This window comes from Lupinus angustifolius, chromosome LG03 (genome assembly GCF_001865875.1).
Source record: "Lupinus angustifolius cultivar Tanjil chromosome LG03, LupAngTanjil_v1.0, whole genome shotgun sequence".
Lineage (NCBI taxonomy): Eukaryota > Viridiplantae > Streptophyta > Magnoliopsida > Fabales > Fabaceae > Lupinus > Lupinus angustifolius.
Window position 1 is genome coordinate 3,559,469 of NC_032011.1, and position 13,472 is coordinate 3,572,940.

The following is a 13,472-nucleotide window of genomic DNA, read 5'->3' on the forward strand; positions in this document are numbered from 1 at the left end:
TGGAAGCCTTATGCACTACACCCACCATTAAAATATTAATTCGGTTTAGTTTCTAACTTTTGTGTAAGGTAATTTGGAACAAAATATAAACGTTCTTTAACAAATGCAAGTAATTGTATGGGAAAGAGAAAATAACTATTGTAGCACACTCATCATTATTTCTAACAATTTTGTTGTCTTTTTCTCATAATATCATAATATGGGGAAAACATGAGAGGATCTAAATCCTTAGACTGATACCAATTGAGGAACAGCTGATTTAATATACAATCCATATACATGGCCATATCCTAACCCTTATTATGAAGTTGGGTGAAGTTAATTTCGTTTTTGTTGAAGGAAACAAAAGTAGAGTAACAAAGAAGCAAAGTTAGGATTCAGTCAAAACTATAATTGACATAGAAGAAAGATAAAGATTCTAGACTTCAAAATCTTTGCTTTGCTTTTCACTTTACTTCTATCAACTGAAAATTGTATTACAATTTTCTTGTAAATACCAATGAATATGTTAATCAATGAGTTCTTTACAAATAAAAATCACTTAATTGGCAACAAAAGGAGGAGGGTGGAGTACAAACTAATCAGCTTCCTTACATGGTATAAAACTAAAACTTTAAGATGGCATCATCATCTTCCTAAATGGAGATCATTTAAGAATCATTGAGGCTCCAGAAAATAAAATTTAATGGAGGGACTAAGTTAGCAGCAACATCGGTTATCCTGGCGTGGTATAAGAATAGGCCTAAAATATCATGGTGTTCTTATATCACCTTCACAGAACTTCCATGAACCATCTCCTTGCCTCTTCAGGATATACTTTACCTTGTAGGTGCTGCAGTCAATCAATGCAAAAAATAAAATAAAAAGTGAAGTTAATAAATACAATAAAAGAACAGAAAATAGGAAACAGTGCTAAATCGAAAGGGGGAGAAATTGAGGAGCAGAAGATAATCAAGAAGGATAACATAAATGTTAACCCAGAGTCTTGATAATAGATCACCATCTAGTTGTGCTTGTATATTATATCTTACCTATAGTAGTTTGGGTTCTTTTTCTGAGAATTGTCAACAAGTTCAGCTGCTTCCTCTAAGAGAGCTTCTATTTCTGCTATGTCTACTCCATTAACGTCTAATAGAATGTCAGCTCGGAGGACAGATAATTTTAGCAAAAGAAATCTCCAGTGACAAGATTTTTCTTTTGCAACATCAGCCAAAGCTTGCCACTGTCAAAGATAGTACTAATTAGTATTTCTTTTTTCATGTGATGTATGAACTTGTATTCATTCACATTTCATTCCTACGTAACAATCGTAAACAAAGCAATTGAGTATATCGAAGCATCTCACTAGTTAGGTTTGTCATGCACCACAAACAAAGAAGAAAATATATGGATAGAGGACACCTAACTCATTGAACACTTATTTAGTTATGTAGCTCATAGAATGGAGAGTTTAACAATTGAACAGTGTCAAACTGAAATAATATTTGATTGTAGAGGACAGCATGAAAGGAGATTAAAACAAAAGCCAGAGAATGCACTACCTGAGCAAGCATGGATTCATCAAGGACTTCAGCTAGGCAATTAACTTCATGACTAGACCCCAGAGCTTCAGCTTTGATTGTTTGCCATTGCTTAACAAGGGTTTCTGCTTCTACCACAGGCATCAGCCTCCGGTAAGCATTAGTAGGGGATGATGGTGGGGTAAGAGAAGCGTGTAAATCATGATGCTTTCCAGCAGCTGACTTGTGCAAAAATGGTATCTTGGCTATTGGAAGTATCTTCTTCAGTCTGTCAGCAATGTTTCCCCCCCTGATATAAGCAGGGCTTACGGAGTAGTCAGCAGAAGAATCTACAGTCCAAGCAATATTATCATTCAAAGCCCCAGGAGAACCATTAAGAAGCCGGCTGAAGTTGATTCCCATTAACTTGATTGTAGCAAACACAATACAACCCAGAACGCTAATGTATGTTATTTTTCCAAGTATGTATGCATGAGTGAAGTGGCTATCCCAGATTCCACTGCGTTGAGTGCCAAGGCTCCTTTTCACTTGAACAGGTGACTCACTCAGATTGTTTACTTTTTCATTGCTGCCAGATAGCAGTGAACTCTGCAAATCAGTCGGAGCCAGCTGTTTGACAGCAAACCCTATATTTGGAGAAGAGCTCATATAAGAGCGAGGCTCCTCAGTATCTCTTCGGTCTAAGGAACCAGATGAGGATAGAGGTCTATGACATATAGAAGGCAACGTCTGTGCAGGTCCTCTAGTTTTCTTGCTTCCAGAAAATTTCTTTTGAACACTGAAGAAATTGGCCTGCAAAGATGTACATCAATCAACATTTCTTTCTAAACTTAAACTGACAAATTAGTTGTTGCATACTATAATTGACCTCACCAAAGCTGGAGAACAAGCCTTAGTATCTGGAAATAAAGCAAGCACAGAATCCTTCAGCCACATTTCCTGGTCAAGTTCAGCAAGTTGTCTGAGATCAGAAATCACAAATTCAAGTTTCTATCATGAAGCTCCAAGATGAAAGATGGGACACAGTTCTTGAAGCATTACAGCTAAGGTGCCATCTCATGTAAAACATAAAAAAATGTCTTTTCTATGTGAGAAAAAACAATAAACTTAAATGGCTGGAAGTTTACGAAATTAATTGTGTCTTTATTTGAGGCTAGACTTTATAAGCATGAATTGTTCCAAAATACACTATTTTTTAAACCTGGGTAAATCTTAATAGCTAGCAGGTCGCAGTGAACATGAGAAGAGCACCTTATCACTAGGGTCCTCTAACACTAAAGGGGGGTTACACACTAAAGCAGTCAAGAACTTCACACTCTACTACCTAAAGCATTTCAAATACACATTTCGAAGGGCAACAAATATAAGAACCAAAGTGAACATGATAATAGGAGAATTACCAATGATGGGTTTGCAGCAGAAGCATCTATTATTGCCTTCCCCAAGACTGAATTATGTTTTGGGTTTAAGTTCAGCTCGAGCTGCTTAAGCTTTTCAACCACATCAGCCTCTGTGCCCTAGAATTCAAGACAACATTATTGAAAAATTACAAAGCAGATAATCCAGGGAGAATTGGAAAGGGAGGTACAAGTTATTGCTGCTGGAAACCAATATTCAAAAAGTCTAAATACTTCATGAAGGCATCACAAATTATTAGAATTAACGTGAAAAATGTTATATATGTACCTGTCCAAGAAGGAATAAGCAAAAAGCTTCCTCAAATTTCAGATCAATACCCTCTGAAGCTATCAAACATTCACATATGCTTTTTGCTTTGTTGATCTGCATAAAATGAATACAAGCAATTAGCATCAGGATGAAATGACGACTATAAGAAGAGTATTAAAAAATACCTATGATAATTAAGCTTCAGAGAGGGGCATTACCAACTCTTTTTGCTTGCTGGAAAACCCAAGTGCCATATGAGCTGTAAAAACTTTATAGAAACAGTTTGCATCAACAACTACCCTTAGATTCTGCGATTCTATTGTCTTCTTATTCCTTCGCATCTCAGCTAAGTTATCCCAAGGAAGCAGATCAACTATCTCATTAGCCAGCAAATTGTCAAATGCTTGGCTTAGAAAGGAAGGCCAGTCCTGTACTTGGCAAGAAGCCTCAACACCAAGACCCTGTCTGATCAATTCACACAAAGCCGCAATTGCTCCTCTTCTTCTATCAACATTTTCAGGGGTGTGTGCCATGCTAAGTAGTTCCAAGGTGCAAGCAGGTGCAAGCTCTTCAAGAGATTCTTCAATCTAGAAAACAAGAAAAGCAGCATGGGGGATGATATAAATGATGAAGAATGATGTGAACATATATAATTGATATAGTAGCATAGTTGCAAAATTGAATATGTATGCCAATATATTAAATAAGTATGCTGTATTAACTGATAAAGCCCAGTGATAAGACTGGTATCAAACAGAAACAGTAGGTAGAAAAGAGAAGAAAGAATCGATACAAGATCAATGTGATCTTGACCAGTAAATTGTATTATTGCAGAAAGTGTGTATACAATGATGAAAAACTCCTTTGGCAAGAGAGGAACTTCCCTAACTGATTTCCTAAATCAGTTCCCAATTATAACTTCTCAAAGAACTCCCTCTTACAAGTTTTTCCTTCTCTATTTATACAACTAATACACTAGTCTAACTAACTAGTAAGGGTATTCTAGGAATTCCCTCTTTATTTAATTCAAACGACTCCTAACAACAAACTTCTTTTCTACTACCCTATGCCTACCCTATCAATACTCCCCCCTAAAAGAACCACCTTGTCCTCAAGGGGAAAATTGGGAAAGTTCTCCTAAATCCAGATTGTTGATTCCCAGAGAGTTTCGTACCCAGATTGGTTATCAAATGGATGAAATAAATCATCTAAGTAGGCATCTCCTGGAGGATCACTAAATATGCTCAGCTCATTTCCTTCCCACATGATGCGGTAACTACATTGTCTTTACAAAACCATTATCTTGACCTCTTGGTCCAAAAGCAAATGATTTATTGCCAATATTAATAGAACTGTGTCTTCCTCCAAGCTTATTAGCCACCACCCCTAGTTGTGGAGGCCCAACTTCTCCATTCATCGTGACTTCATGAAGGTCTTTAGCTTTCGAAATCTCATTATCCCCCGTTGTTGATGAAGTGACAGATTGTACACAAGTAACAGCAACTGAAAGACTTTCCTCCTCCTTTGCATGAACAGAAGGAGAGTTAAATAACTAAATACTCTACTTGAAGAGAACTTGCTAGAACCAGTTTTTAGAAACGACTTCTCATGAATGGATAAGGTGAGAACGTGATCTGATGGAAAATAACCTTTGTTCTCTGTTCTCTCGTTGAGAAAATTAGAATCTGAAGCATTGTCTTCTTGGGACCTGCTACCATCAGCAGCTACATTTGAACGCTCTTTTGCAGAGTCCTCTTTCTCCAAAAATGAGCTTTGACCGCCACTTTTGTGATCACCACCAGAAACTTCTGCGTCTACCGAATCATCTTCCTCTATATTTCTGTGATGATACCCAAAATTATCCCCCGTTGTTGATAAACTGACAGATTGTACACAAGTAACAGCAACTGAAAGACTTACCTCCTCCTTTGCATGAACAGAAGGAGAGTTAACACTTGAAAATGGATTTTCAGATGATAATTTCAAAGGGATGTTCTGATTCGTAGCTTCTTCCAAACTCTTATTCTCCATTTGATTTTTTTGTTCTATCAACAAGACTGCATAATTTCAGATAAGGAATGTAAATCATACATTTTTACCTTTGCTTGTAGTTCTTCCTTGAGCCCATTCAAGAATACTCCTTTCACAAATTCTTGATCTATAATCCTCAAGGTCCCACCGTACTTCTCGAATTCCTCCACAAACTCCTCTACGGTTCCCCCCTGTTTCAAAGACAACAGCATCTCGAACGGATTCTGCATCATCGAAGGTTGAAATCTCCGGATTACTGCCACCTTGAACCCTTCCCAAGAAGGCCTAGGATTACATCTTTCCCACCATTGGAACCAGCTTAAAGCCTTCCCTTCCAAGGCCAGCAGTGTCGTCTACATCCTTTTAGCATCGGCGACCCTCCTCCACGTGAAATACATTTCCAACTTGCAAGTTCAGTCGTAAGCATCGTCTTCCGTGAAAACATGGAGCTCGAGTTTTCGCCACTGTTTCTGCCAAGGGATGAACTCACGTTGTGTCCTCCGCCGGCGTCACTTGCTGCATCATCGCTGGATTGGGTCGCAATTTCCAGCTTGGATGCGATCGCAGCAAGAAGATCTTTCGTCTTCTTGGTTCTTGCTTCGTTCAACTCTATACGCATCTGCTTCTCTTCATTTTCTTGGGTCCAATCGCCGTTGCTTCTAATCATCCCTCTCGTTACCACCATACGTGTCATAGCAGAAAACGTTTTAGGCACCAAGTCGGTGCTTTGATACCAGTGATAAGACTGGTATCAAACAGAAACAGTAGGTAGAAAATAGAAGAAAGAATCGATACAGGATCAATGTGATCTTGACCAGTAAATTGTATTATTGCAGGAAGTCTGTATACAATGATGAAGAACTCCTTTGACAAGAGAGTAACTTCCCTAACTGATTTCCTAAATCAGTTCCCAATTATAACTTCTCAAAAAACTCCCTCTTACAAGTTTTTCCTTCTCTATTTATACAAATAATACACTAGTCTAACTAACTAGTAAGGATATTCTAGAAATACCATCTTTATTTAATTCAAACAACTCCTAACAACAAACTTCTTTTCTACTACCCTATGCCTACCCTATCACCCAGATTAGTTATTCACAGAGGTGACCCAAAATTATCTGCCATTAAGGCTTTTTGAGTCATTGTAAGCAACAATAATTCAATGTTGAAGTGCAAATTAATACTTTCGGTAAATAAGTATAATGAACCTAAAAAACTCACCAAATATGCCACAGTTTTAGAAACAAGAATTAGGAGTGTAACAATTTTACATGTGTGAATTTAATGATTTCTTTTCTATTCAAAGGAGGGTTGGGGTTTATAACCCAATATTTCCCTTATAATTATATGCTTTATAGAGTAAAGCAGCTACAACATAAGGATTTTAACTGAATATACTTTCAAAAAATCTTACTTGAGATAGCAGTGTCATTTTTGCAAGAGATGGTTTACTTCTCAGAATACACTGCGCACGAGCAAGAGCTTCAAAACCTTGTGACACTTTCTTCTTCTCAAAGCCAATCTTCGCAATTGCACACTTCAAGAAAGCACCTATGATAAGGGTACATAACTTGTCTGCTATAATTGAGGGGGTAATTTTCTAACCTATCTGTTCACATGTCTTACCTCAGCAAGTGCCATAGCAAGAAGCAAATCATCTGCATATGGCTTGGCACCTTGATGCTGAAGGCTTGCCCGTCCAATGTCCAGCACAAGCTTCGATTCTCCAACCTGAAAAGAAGGAATAGAAAGAAAGCAGTCAAAACATTTCCAGAAAAGAAAGACTAACTCGTTCAACTGAATCATGAGAAAAATATTAAAAAGGAGTAAGCATGTGCCAAGTGTACCTCTTGAAGAAGGCAAAGAGCACCAGGCAACCAAGACCAAGGAATACGAAGAGAAGATTTAGGGGGGATCTTTTCCCTCAGGTCACCTGCATATTCTGGCTCAAAAAGAAGCTTATCCCTAACATCCATCAGAAGATCCTACAGAGCAACATTGGTTAAGAAGAAAAGCAATGACTCAAATTACTTTATCTACATCTCTAAACCAAATTCACCAAAAATCTGTAATAAAAAAGCATAATTGAAGGTCATATCTATATACCTGACGAGATGTAACAACATCCATGGTGTAACCTTCTTCAATTTCTGCATTTTTCAAACTCATCACTGCCTTAACAATTTCATCTTTCTCCACTCGGTCAGGAACACCAATAAGCTGAAGATGGTATGAAATGAGTGGTATAGCACAAATATTAAAACAAAATAAATGAAAATTAGCATGGGTGTAGTAATAGAAGGAAAACAACACAACATTTCTCCACTCTAATTTTAAACTTGAAATTACACACTCATCATAGCTACTTCTGAACAATCCCAACCACATACTCTTTCACCAGATGGAAAATAAAAATGCAGAAAGCTGAAATGTTAAGGTTATGAAGAACAATGTGAAACAGAGTTATTCTATTCCAAATCCAACCATATTCGATGTACCATAATTGCAGATAAGCAATACCCAGAATGCAGGTCTAGTATTACAATGGGATTAGGAAATATGAAAGTAAAAGCATCAAACCAAGATGTGAAGGAGAAGATTGCTGTTTCCTTTTCTCTTCATTACTCAGCAGTATAATCTTTTTTAAAGGTCCTGTTTCAACAAACACATTGTACCATATTTTTCCCCACAACAACAACCAAGCCTTAATCCCAAAATTTACAGCTGCCATTCTTTCCTTAGAAAATTTACAACTACCAATGACCAATTAACTACTTTCTTCTTCCACAATTCCCACATGATGAAGTCCTATATAGCCTATCATATATGGATGATCATCATCCACATTCCAGAGTAACCAAATCCCAGCAAACACACCAATCAGAACACATTGCTCTTCCTTTCTCCATTCCACTTTAGTCAATAATGGGAAACAAAAACTAGAATGCAAGAAACCCCATTCAACTATGGATCATTTTCAAAGCGTCCTCTATATTTCAAGACCCAACCATTCAAATCCTTAAAGTTATAAAGACCATGGGGTTTTCTGCAAATAAACAGGGAGTTCAATTTACTCTACAATATCATTTGCTAGACATGTTAGAACTAGAGCCATGTCAAACAGAACATATTGATTCTAGTTCATATCAGATATATTATAATATAAATAAAACAAAACAGAACATGAAACCAAAAGGTGTGATGTTTTTGTGACACTAAAAAATTGGAACCAGAGAGAATGGATTCAATGGAACACAACATCATGTTGCATTTTATTCATGCTGCAAGACAATACAAAAGGGTTTTGAAATCTACTTATTATTAGAATGACTAGACCAAACTCAACACCAAAAATTAGCTCACAAAGCGAGGGTTATCTACGCCTTAAAACCAGTGGCTCAGTCATATTCTCATCCGATGTCTGACTTATCTTAACACACTCCCTCACACCCGGACTCGGCGTTTGGAGCATGAAGTTTGCAGGACGGGATATTTGCGTCGACCAGAGGGCAGATTGTCTAAGCCTTATAAGTAATGATTTTGCTTCTTGCCATATTCACATGTGGAATTATCTTAACACTTACAGTTATAAGGATTCTCTACATTTCAACAACACAAAAAAGACACATAAACAATAGCAAGTTGTATGCATCACCTGGTAACAAGAAACCGTGATTTCAAAAGTGGATTTGATGTGTGAATTGTTGTTTTCCACAATGCGAGTGTTTACGGGCTTCAACCTTCTTCTTTCTAACACAACATCACTTTTCCCAGCGTGAGATCCAACGCAAAACACAGAATCACCAACATCACCGTGTGAACCCGAAAACGGAAGGTTCAGGTCACGGGAACCGAATCGCGCAACGCAATAAACAGAAGATGAAGGAATCAATGTAGTATTGGTTGCAAGTGCCATGAACTTTCAATCAAAAACCTAATTGGTATAAACACATTGCGATGCGAACTTTTATTGAGAATTGGGAGAGAAATGGAGTGGTGGGTGGGGTTGAAAGCTTAGAGAGTCAACCGTTGCAGAGAACAAAAAAGTGAAAAAGAAAGAGATTTTTTGTTTTGTTTTCGGCAAGACTCTCTTAATAAATGTTGTTTGATGAATGGAAGTTCAAAATATATTATTGTAGGATATGATTAGAAATGAGTTAAATTGAGGTTCCTCTTGGTTTAGCTTAGCTAGAAATTCGAAACGAATTATGTTTTCCACCTCGAATTTAGTTTGATCGAAGTTTGTGAACTATTCGATTCGACTTATGATCTCGAATTGGTTTGATTTTTCAAAAGTTTATAAACTATCTAGTTCAACTCATTAACACAATTTATTTAGTTTCCCAGCTTGAATAATTATTATTTAATTAATAAATAATTAAATATTTTGACTTGTTTATTATAATGAATGTATTTTATTCAAGTTTGATTCGTTTACTTAAAGTACTTCATTTTAACTCAAGTTAAACTCATTTAATTCATAAACTAAATATTAAACAAGATTCAAACAAATATCAAGTTAGTTGATTGTCAACATTACTAACAAGATTTCTATTAATGATATATATTTTGTGGACAATTTTATCTTATATAAAATATAAATTAAATTAGCACTTAGTGAAAGTTGTGAATGGCCAATTTGTAATTAACTTGAGTTATCAATAATTAAGTCGAATATAAATTAATAAAGGCTTTATTGACAAAAATAAATAGATTCTGTTGTCTATCGATATTGCCGTTTGATTCTTTCTCAAATTAAAATTAAATTTCACTTGTAAATGAATCAAATTGAGTGATTGTGTTTTTTTTTTGTTATTGATTGTTTTTTTTAAACAATAGCACATATTAAATACTCAAACTTTTCCAGATTTAGCAAAATTCGAGTAAATGGAATTACATAATGTTCAAAGACGTGATCTATCTAAGACATTTAATGTTAAAGTTTAATATGTATATTTACTAATATTATAATTAAATGCATAGCATGGCTTTCTAATAATAAAAATCTGTATCAAAAAAAGTCTAGATGAGTTGGGGTTCCATGGTTTTACTAGAGTCAGACAAGTCTCTTAATTCTATGTATAAATTTGTTGTCTCATACTTTGTGTCACTCAATTTATTGTCCCCTTGATTTTAAGATTGTTTATATGGGTAGTTATAAATTATCTAATAAGAAGTTATTATGTTAGTAATGAGATTTAAACTCATCTTATGAGCTATGAGTAAATGTCTAAACAATGGAATCAACTTTATACCTAACATATTTAGTATATAATGCATTGATTGAATTTAAAGTGTTAAATGTTGGAATAATTAAAATAACATTTGTTTACAAAAGATGTGTTAAATCAAATTTTTAATAAGATAATCTTATATTTTCATACTTCTAGAGTCATTTAATTTAGGCTTCATTTGATTGCATAGAAGAAAATAAAAAGAGAAAAATGACAAATAAAATATATTTGTGCAATATTTGGTATGAGATAATAAGGATAGAAAAAGAAGAAAAATAGATTTTTTCCTTTCTCACTCTTTTTATTTGGTTGAATATAAAGAGAGTATAAAAAGAGTATTATACTTCAAAAAACAATGAATCCATAAAATAAAAATAAAAGTTGAGAAACTATTTTGCTTTATCATTAATTAATAATAAAAACTTTAATTTTTTATTATAAAATTTATTAAATGTTTTTATTATAATCTCAATTAATTATTTAATTTTTATTTTTTTATATTCTAAAATAAACTTATGTATTAACAATATTTAAAACAAAAAGTGGAAAAGATGCAAAGAATTTGAAGGATATTCTCAACATTTCATGTGAAGTCACTATCTTATCCCCACTTTCTCACTAAACTTGAAGATAAATAATTTAAGGTGGATCCATACAATTTTAATTATCGCATCCTTTTTCTCTTCACAAATAAAGATAAAAAACCTTTCTCTTCAAGCTCTATACACTCTTTTCTTTTTACTCTAATTCTACTCTACTAAATAGATACTTAGAGTCTAATGTTTATGCATCGATTATGTAAGACTTTTTCATTGTTAGCATATCATTAATCATTAACTTATTAATTGCCAGTCTTTAATTTTTAGATATAAGAGTAATACATATGAATAATTTACTAATTTGTATAAAAACTTTAATTAACATACATACATATTATAATCACTCAACTTAGGGAAGTCAAATACCACAAAAAAAAGTAATAAAAAAATTCCTTCCATCATGAAGTAAAGTAAATGTCAGTTATACTCATGAGTGTCATGGAGTAAAAATGTATATTTTATACTCACATGCTAAATTGATAAGTAGGGGTGTGTGCAATCAATTTAGGTCAATTTTTAGACAAAAATTTCTCCATTCAAACATATAATTAACTTGTGGTCTGATTTAATTTATCTAGACAAGAAAATTTTTATCCAAATATTATATGCAGTTTCAATTTAATTTGAATCGGTTGTTATAAAAATAATATTTTAGATATATTTCAAAACTCATAAATATAACTAAAACATTAAGAATAACATTTCAAAGTAACAAATTGACATGCATTCATGAGCACAATTAACGTGTTCTACTTGTTTCTTCTTTTAATTTCATTTTGTAACAAAAAAACACAATTAGCATGTCATTACTAATGGACAATTCTTCTGGAAAATGGATCATCTTTATTACTGGAGGGTCTAATACTTAATAAGATTGAGACATGTAGACTTTAGAAAAAAATTGATGGTGCAGATTTTAAAATATTTTAACCAAAAACATATTATAAATGATGAAATAAATTTGGGTCTCAAATTTCAGTACTGGATTTTTTAACACAATTAGCATGTTATGCTTATGGAGCATACCGTCTGCAAGGTGTGTTTCATTACTAATCGCTGACTCTTCTGAGTTCATTCATGAATGCACTTACAAGGTGTGTTTCATTATCAGCATTTAGTATCACACATTATTGCAACATCCCATGGGATTATACTCACATTATAGTTCCATGTTTCCTACTAGCACCATATTCATTTTATCACGCACAACAAATAGTATCAAAATAAGTAACCTCTAAACTCCTATACTCAAAAGTATTCATTCTTCAAAATAACTTATGTAAATTCTTAATGAGTATAATTGACAATTTGGGTAAAGTTTATGGACCCGTTTGAATAGGCGGAGCATGAAAAATGTGTCCATCAACCCTAAAATGTCAGTCCAATATGCCTTATTTGCTTGCGGGCATTTCCAACAGCGAAATAGGCAGTCCGCGAACATTATTAGATCAAGTGTTTAACATCAAATATGTAAATGTATATTATTTTATCAAATGTGAGAAAATTTGTTTGATTTGTTATATATGCATTTGTATATCAAATGTAAAAAAATATTATCATTTTTTTATTATGTATATGCATTTGTATTTTGTATATATGCACATATATACTATTCCATTTGTATTTTGTATATAAATTATATACATTGCTTATTTTACATTATATATGCATTTATATTTCGTATGTATTATTCTATTTGTATGATTGTTTAGTACGATAAATATATTTACATATTTGTATATATTGTTTATTTTGTATGAAGTGTATATAAAATTTGATATATTTTTATTACTTTTGTTTAGGGCAGTCCGCAAACCCGCCCTACTTTTATATAGGATAGACATGACATGATATTTCATACCCTATTTAAAAATGGGCATATCCATGCCTACCCTAATTTAATTAGTCATTACATGGACATGGGTTCAACAATCCTAATTGCCAATAGTACTAATGAGTGAAACTAATCAGGACAAAATTGGATTGGTCCAATTCTTAGAGTTGAAATTTAAGGATCAATTTGTAAAAAAAAATCAATGCAACACAATTCAAATTTTGCAATTTAGATTTATTTTGTACCAATTTTTAATTTTATTTTTGAACATATGTATATATATACATATGAGTAAATTACACTGACACCCCCTGAGTTTTAGTGAAATTGCACAAACCACCCATCACTTTTCTAAACCTATACAAACCTCTCATAGTTTTGTACTTTCATTACACTCATCACTCCTATATAAGAAATAAATGTACTCTTTTAAACAAAAACTATGATAAATGCAATTAAGTTAAACAAAACATGATATATTGTATAGACAAGTCTAAATAATATACAAATCAATGTATCTTTATTATTTTTTGTTACAAAATGCATCAACAATTATAAAGAAATATTGTTTAAATCACTCTTAT

The 13,472-nt window shown here is 33.6% G+C and overlaps 1 protein-coding gene across 1 annotated transcript; it reads right to left on the bottom strand.

Moving 5' to 3' along the window:
- Positions 451–9,291, bottom strand: LOC109343111 (plastid division protein CDP1, chloroplastic-like). The gene is made up of 12 exons (XM_019581250.1): positions 8,877–9,291; positions 7,328–7,441; positions 7,069–7,206; positions 6,848–6,952; positions 6,636–6,758; positions 3,407–3,775; positions 3,207–3,302; positions 2,921–3,037; positions 2,394–2,459; positions 1,542–2,312; positions 1,032–1,222; positions 451–832 (listed from the first exon to the last, which is right to left on the bottom strand). Exons 1-12 carry the CDS (start codon positions 9,135–9,137, stop codon positions 751–753), a joined length of 2,433 nt encoding a protein of 810 aa, XP_019436795.1. The 5' UTR covers positions 9,138–9,291; the 3' UTR covers positions 451–750.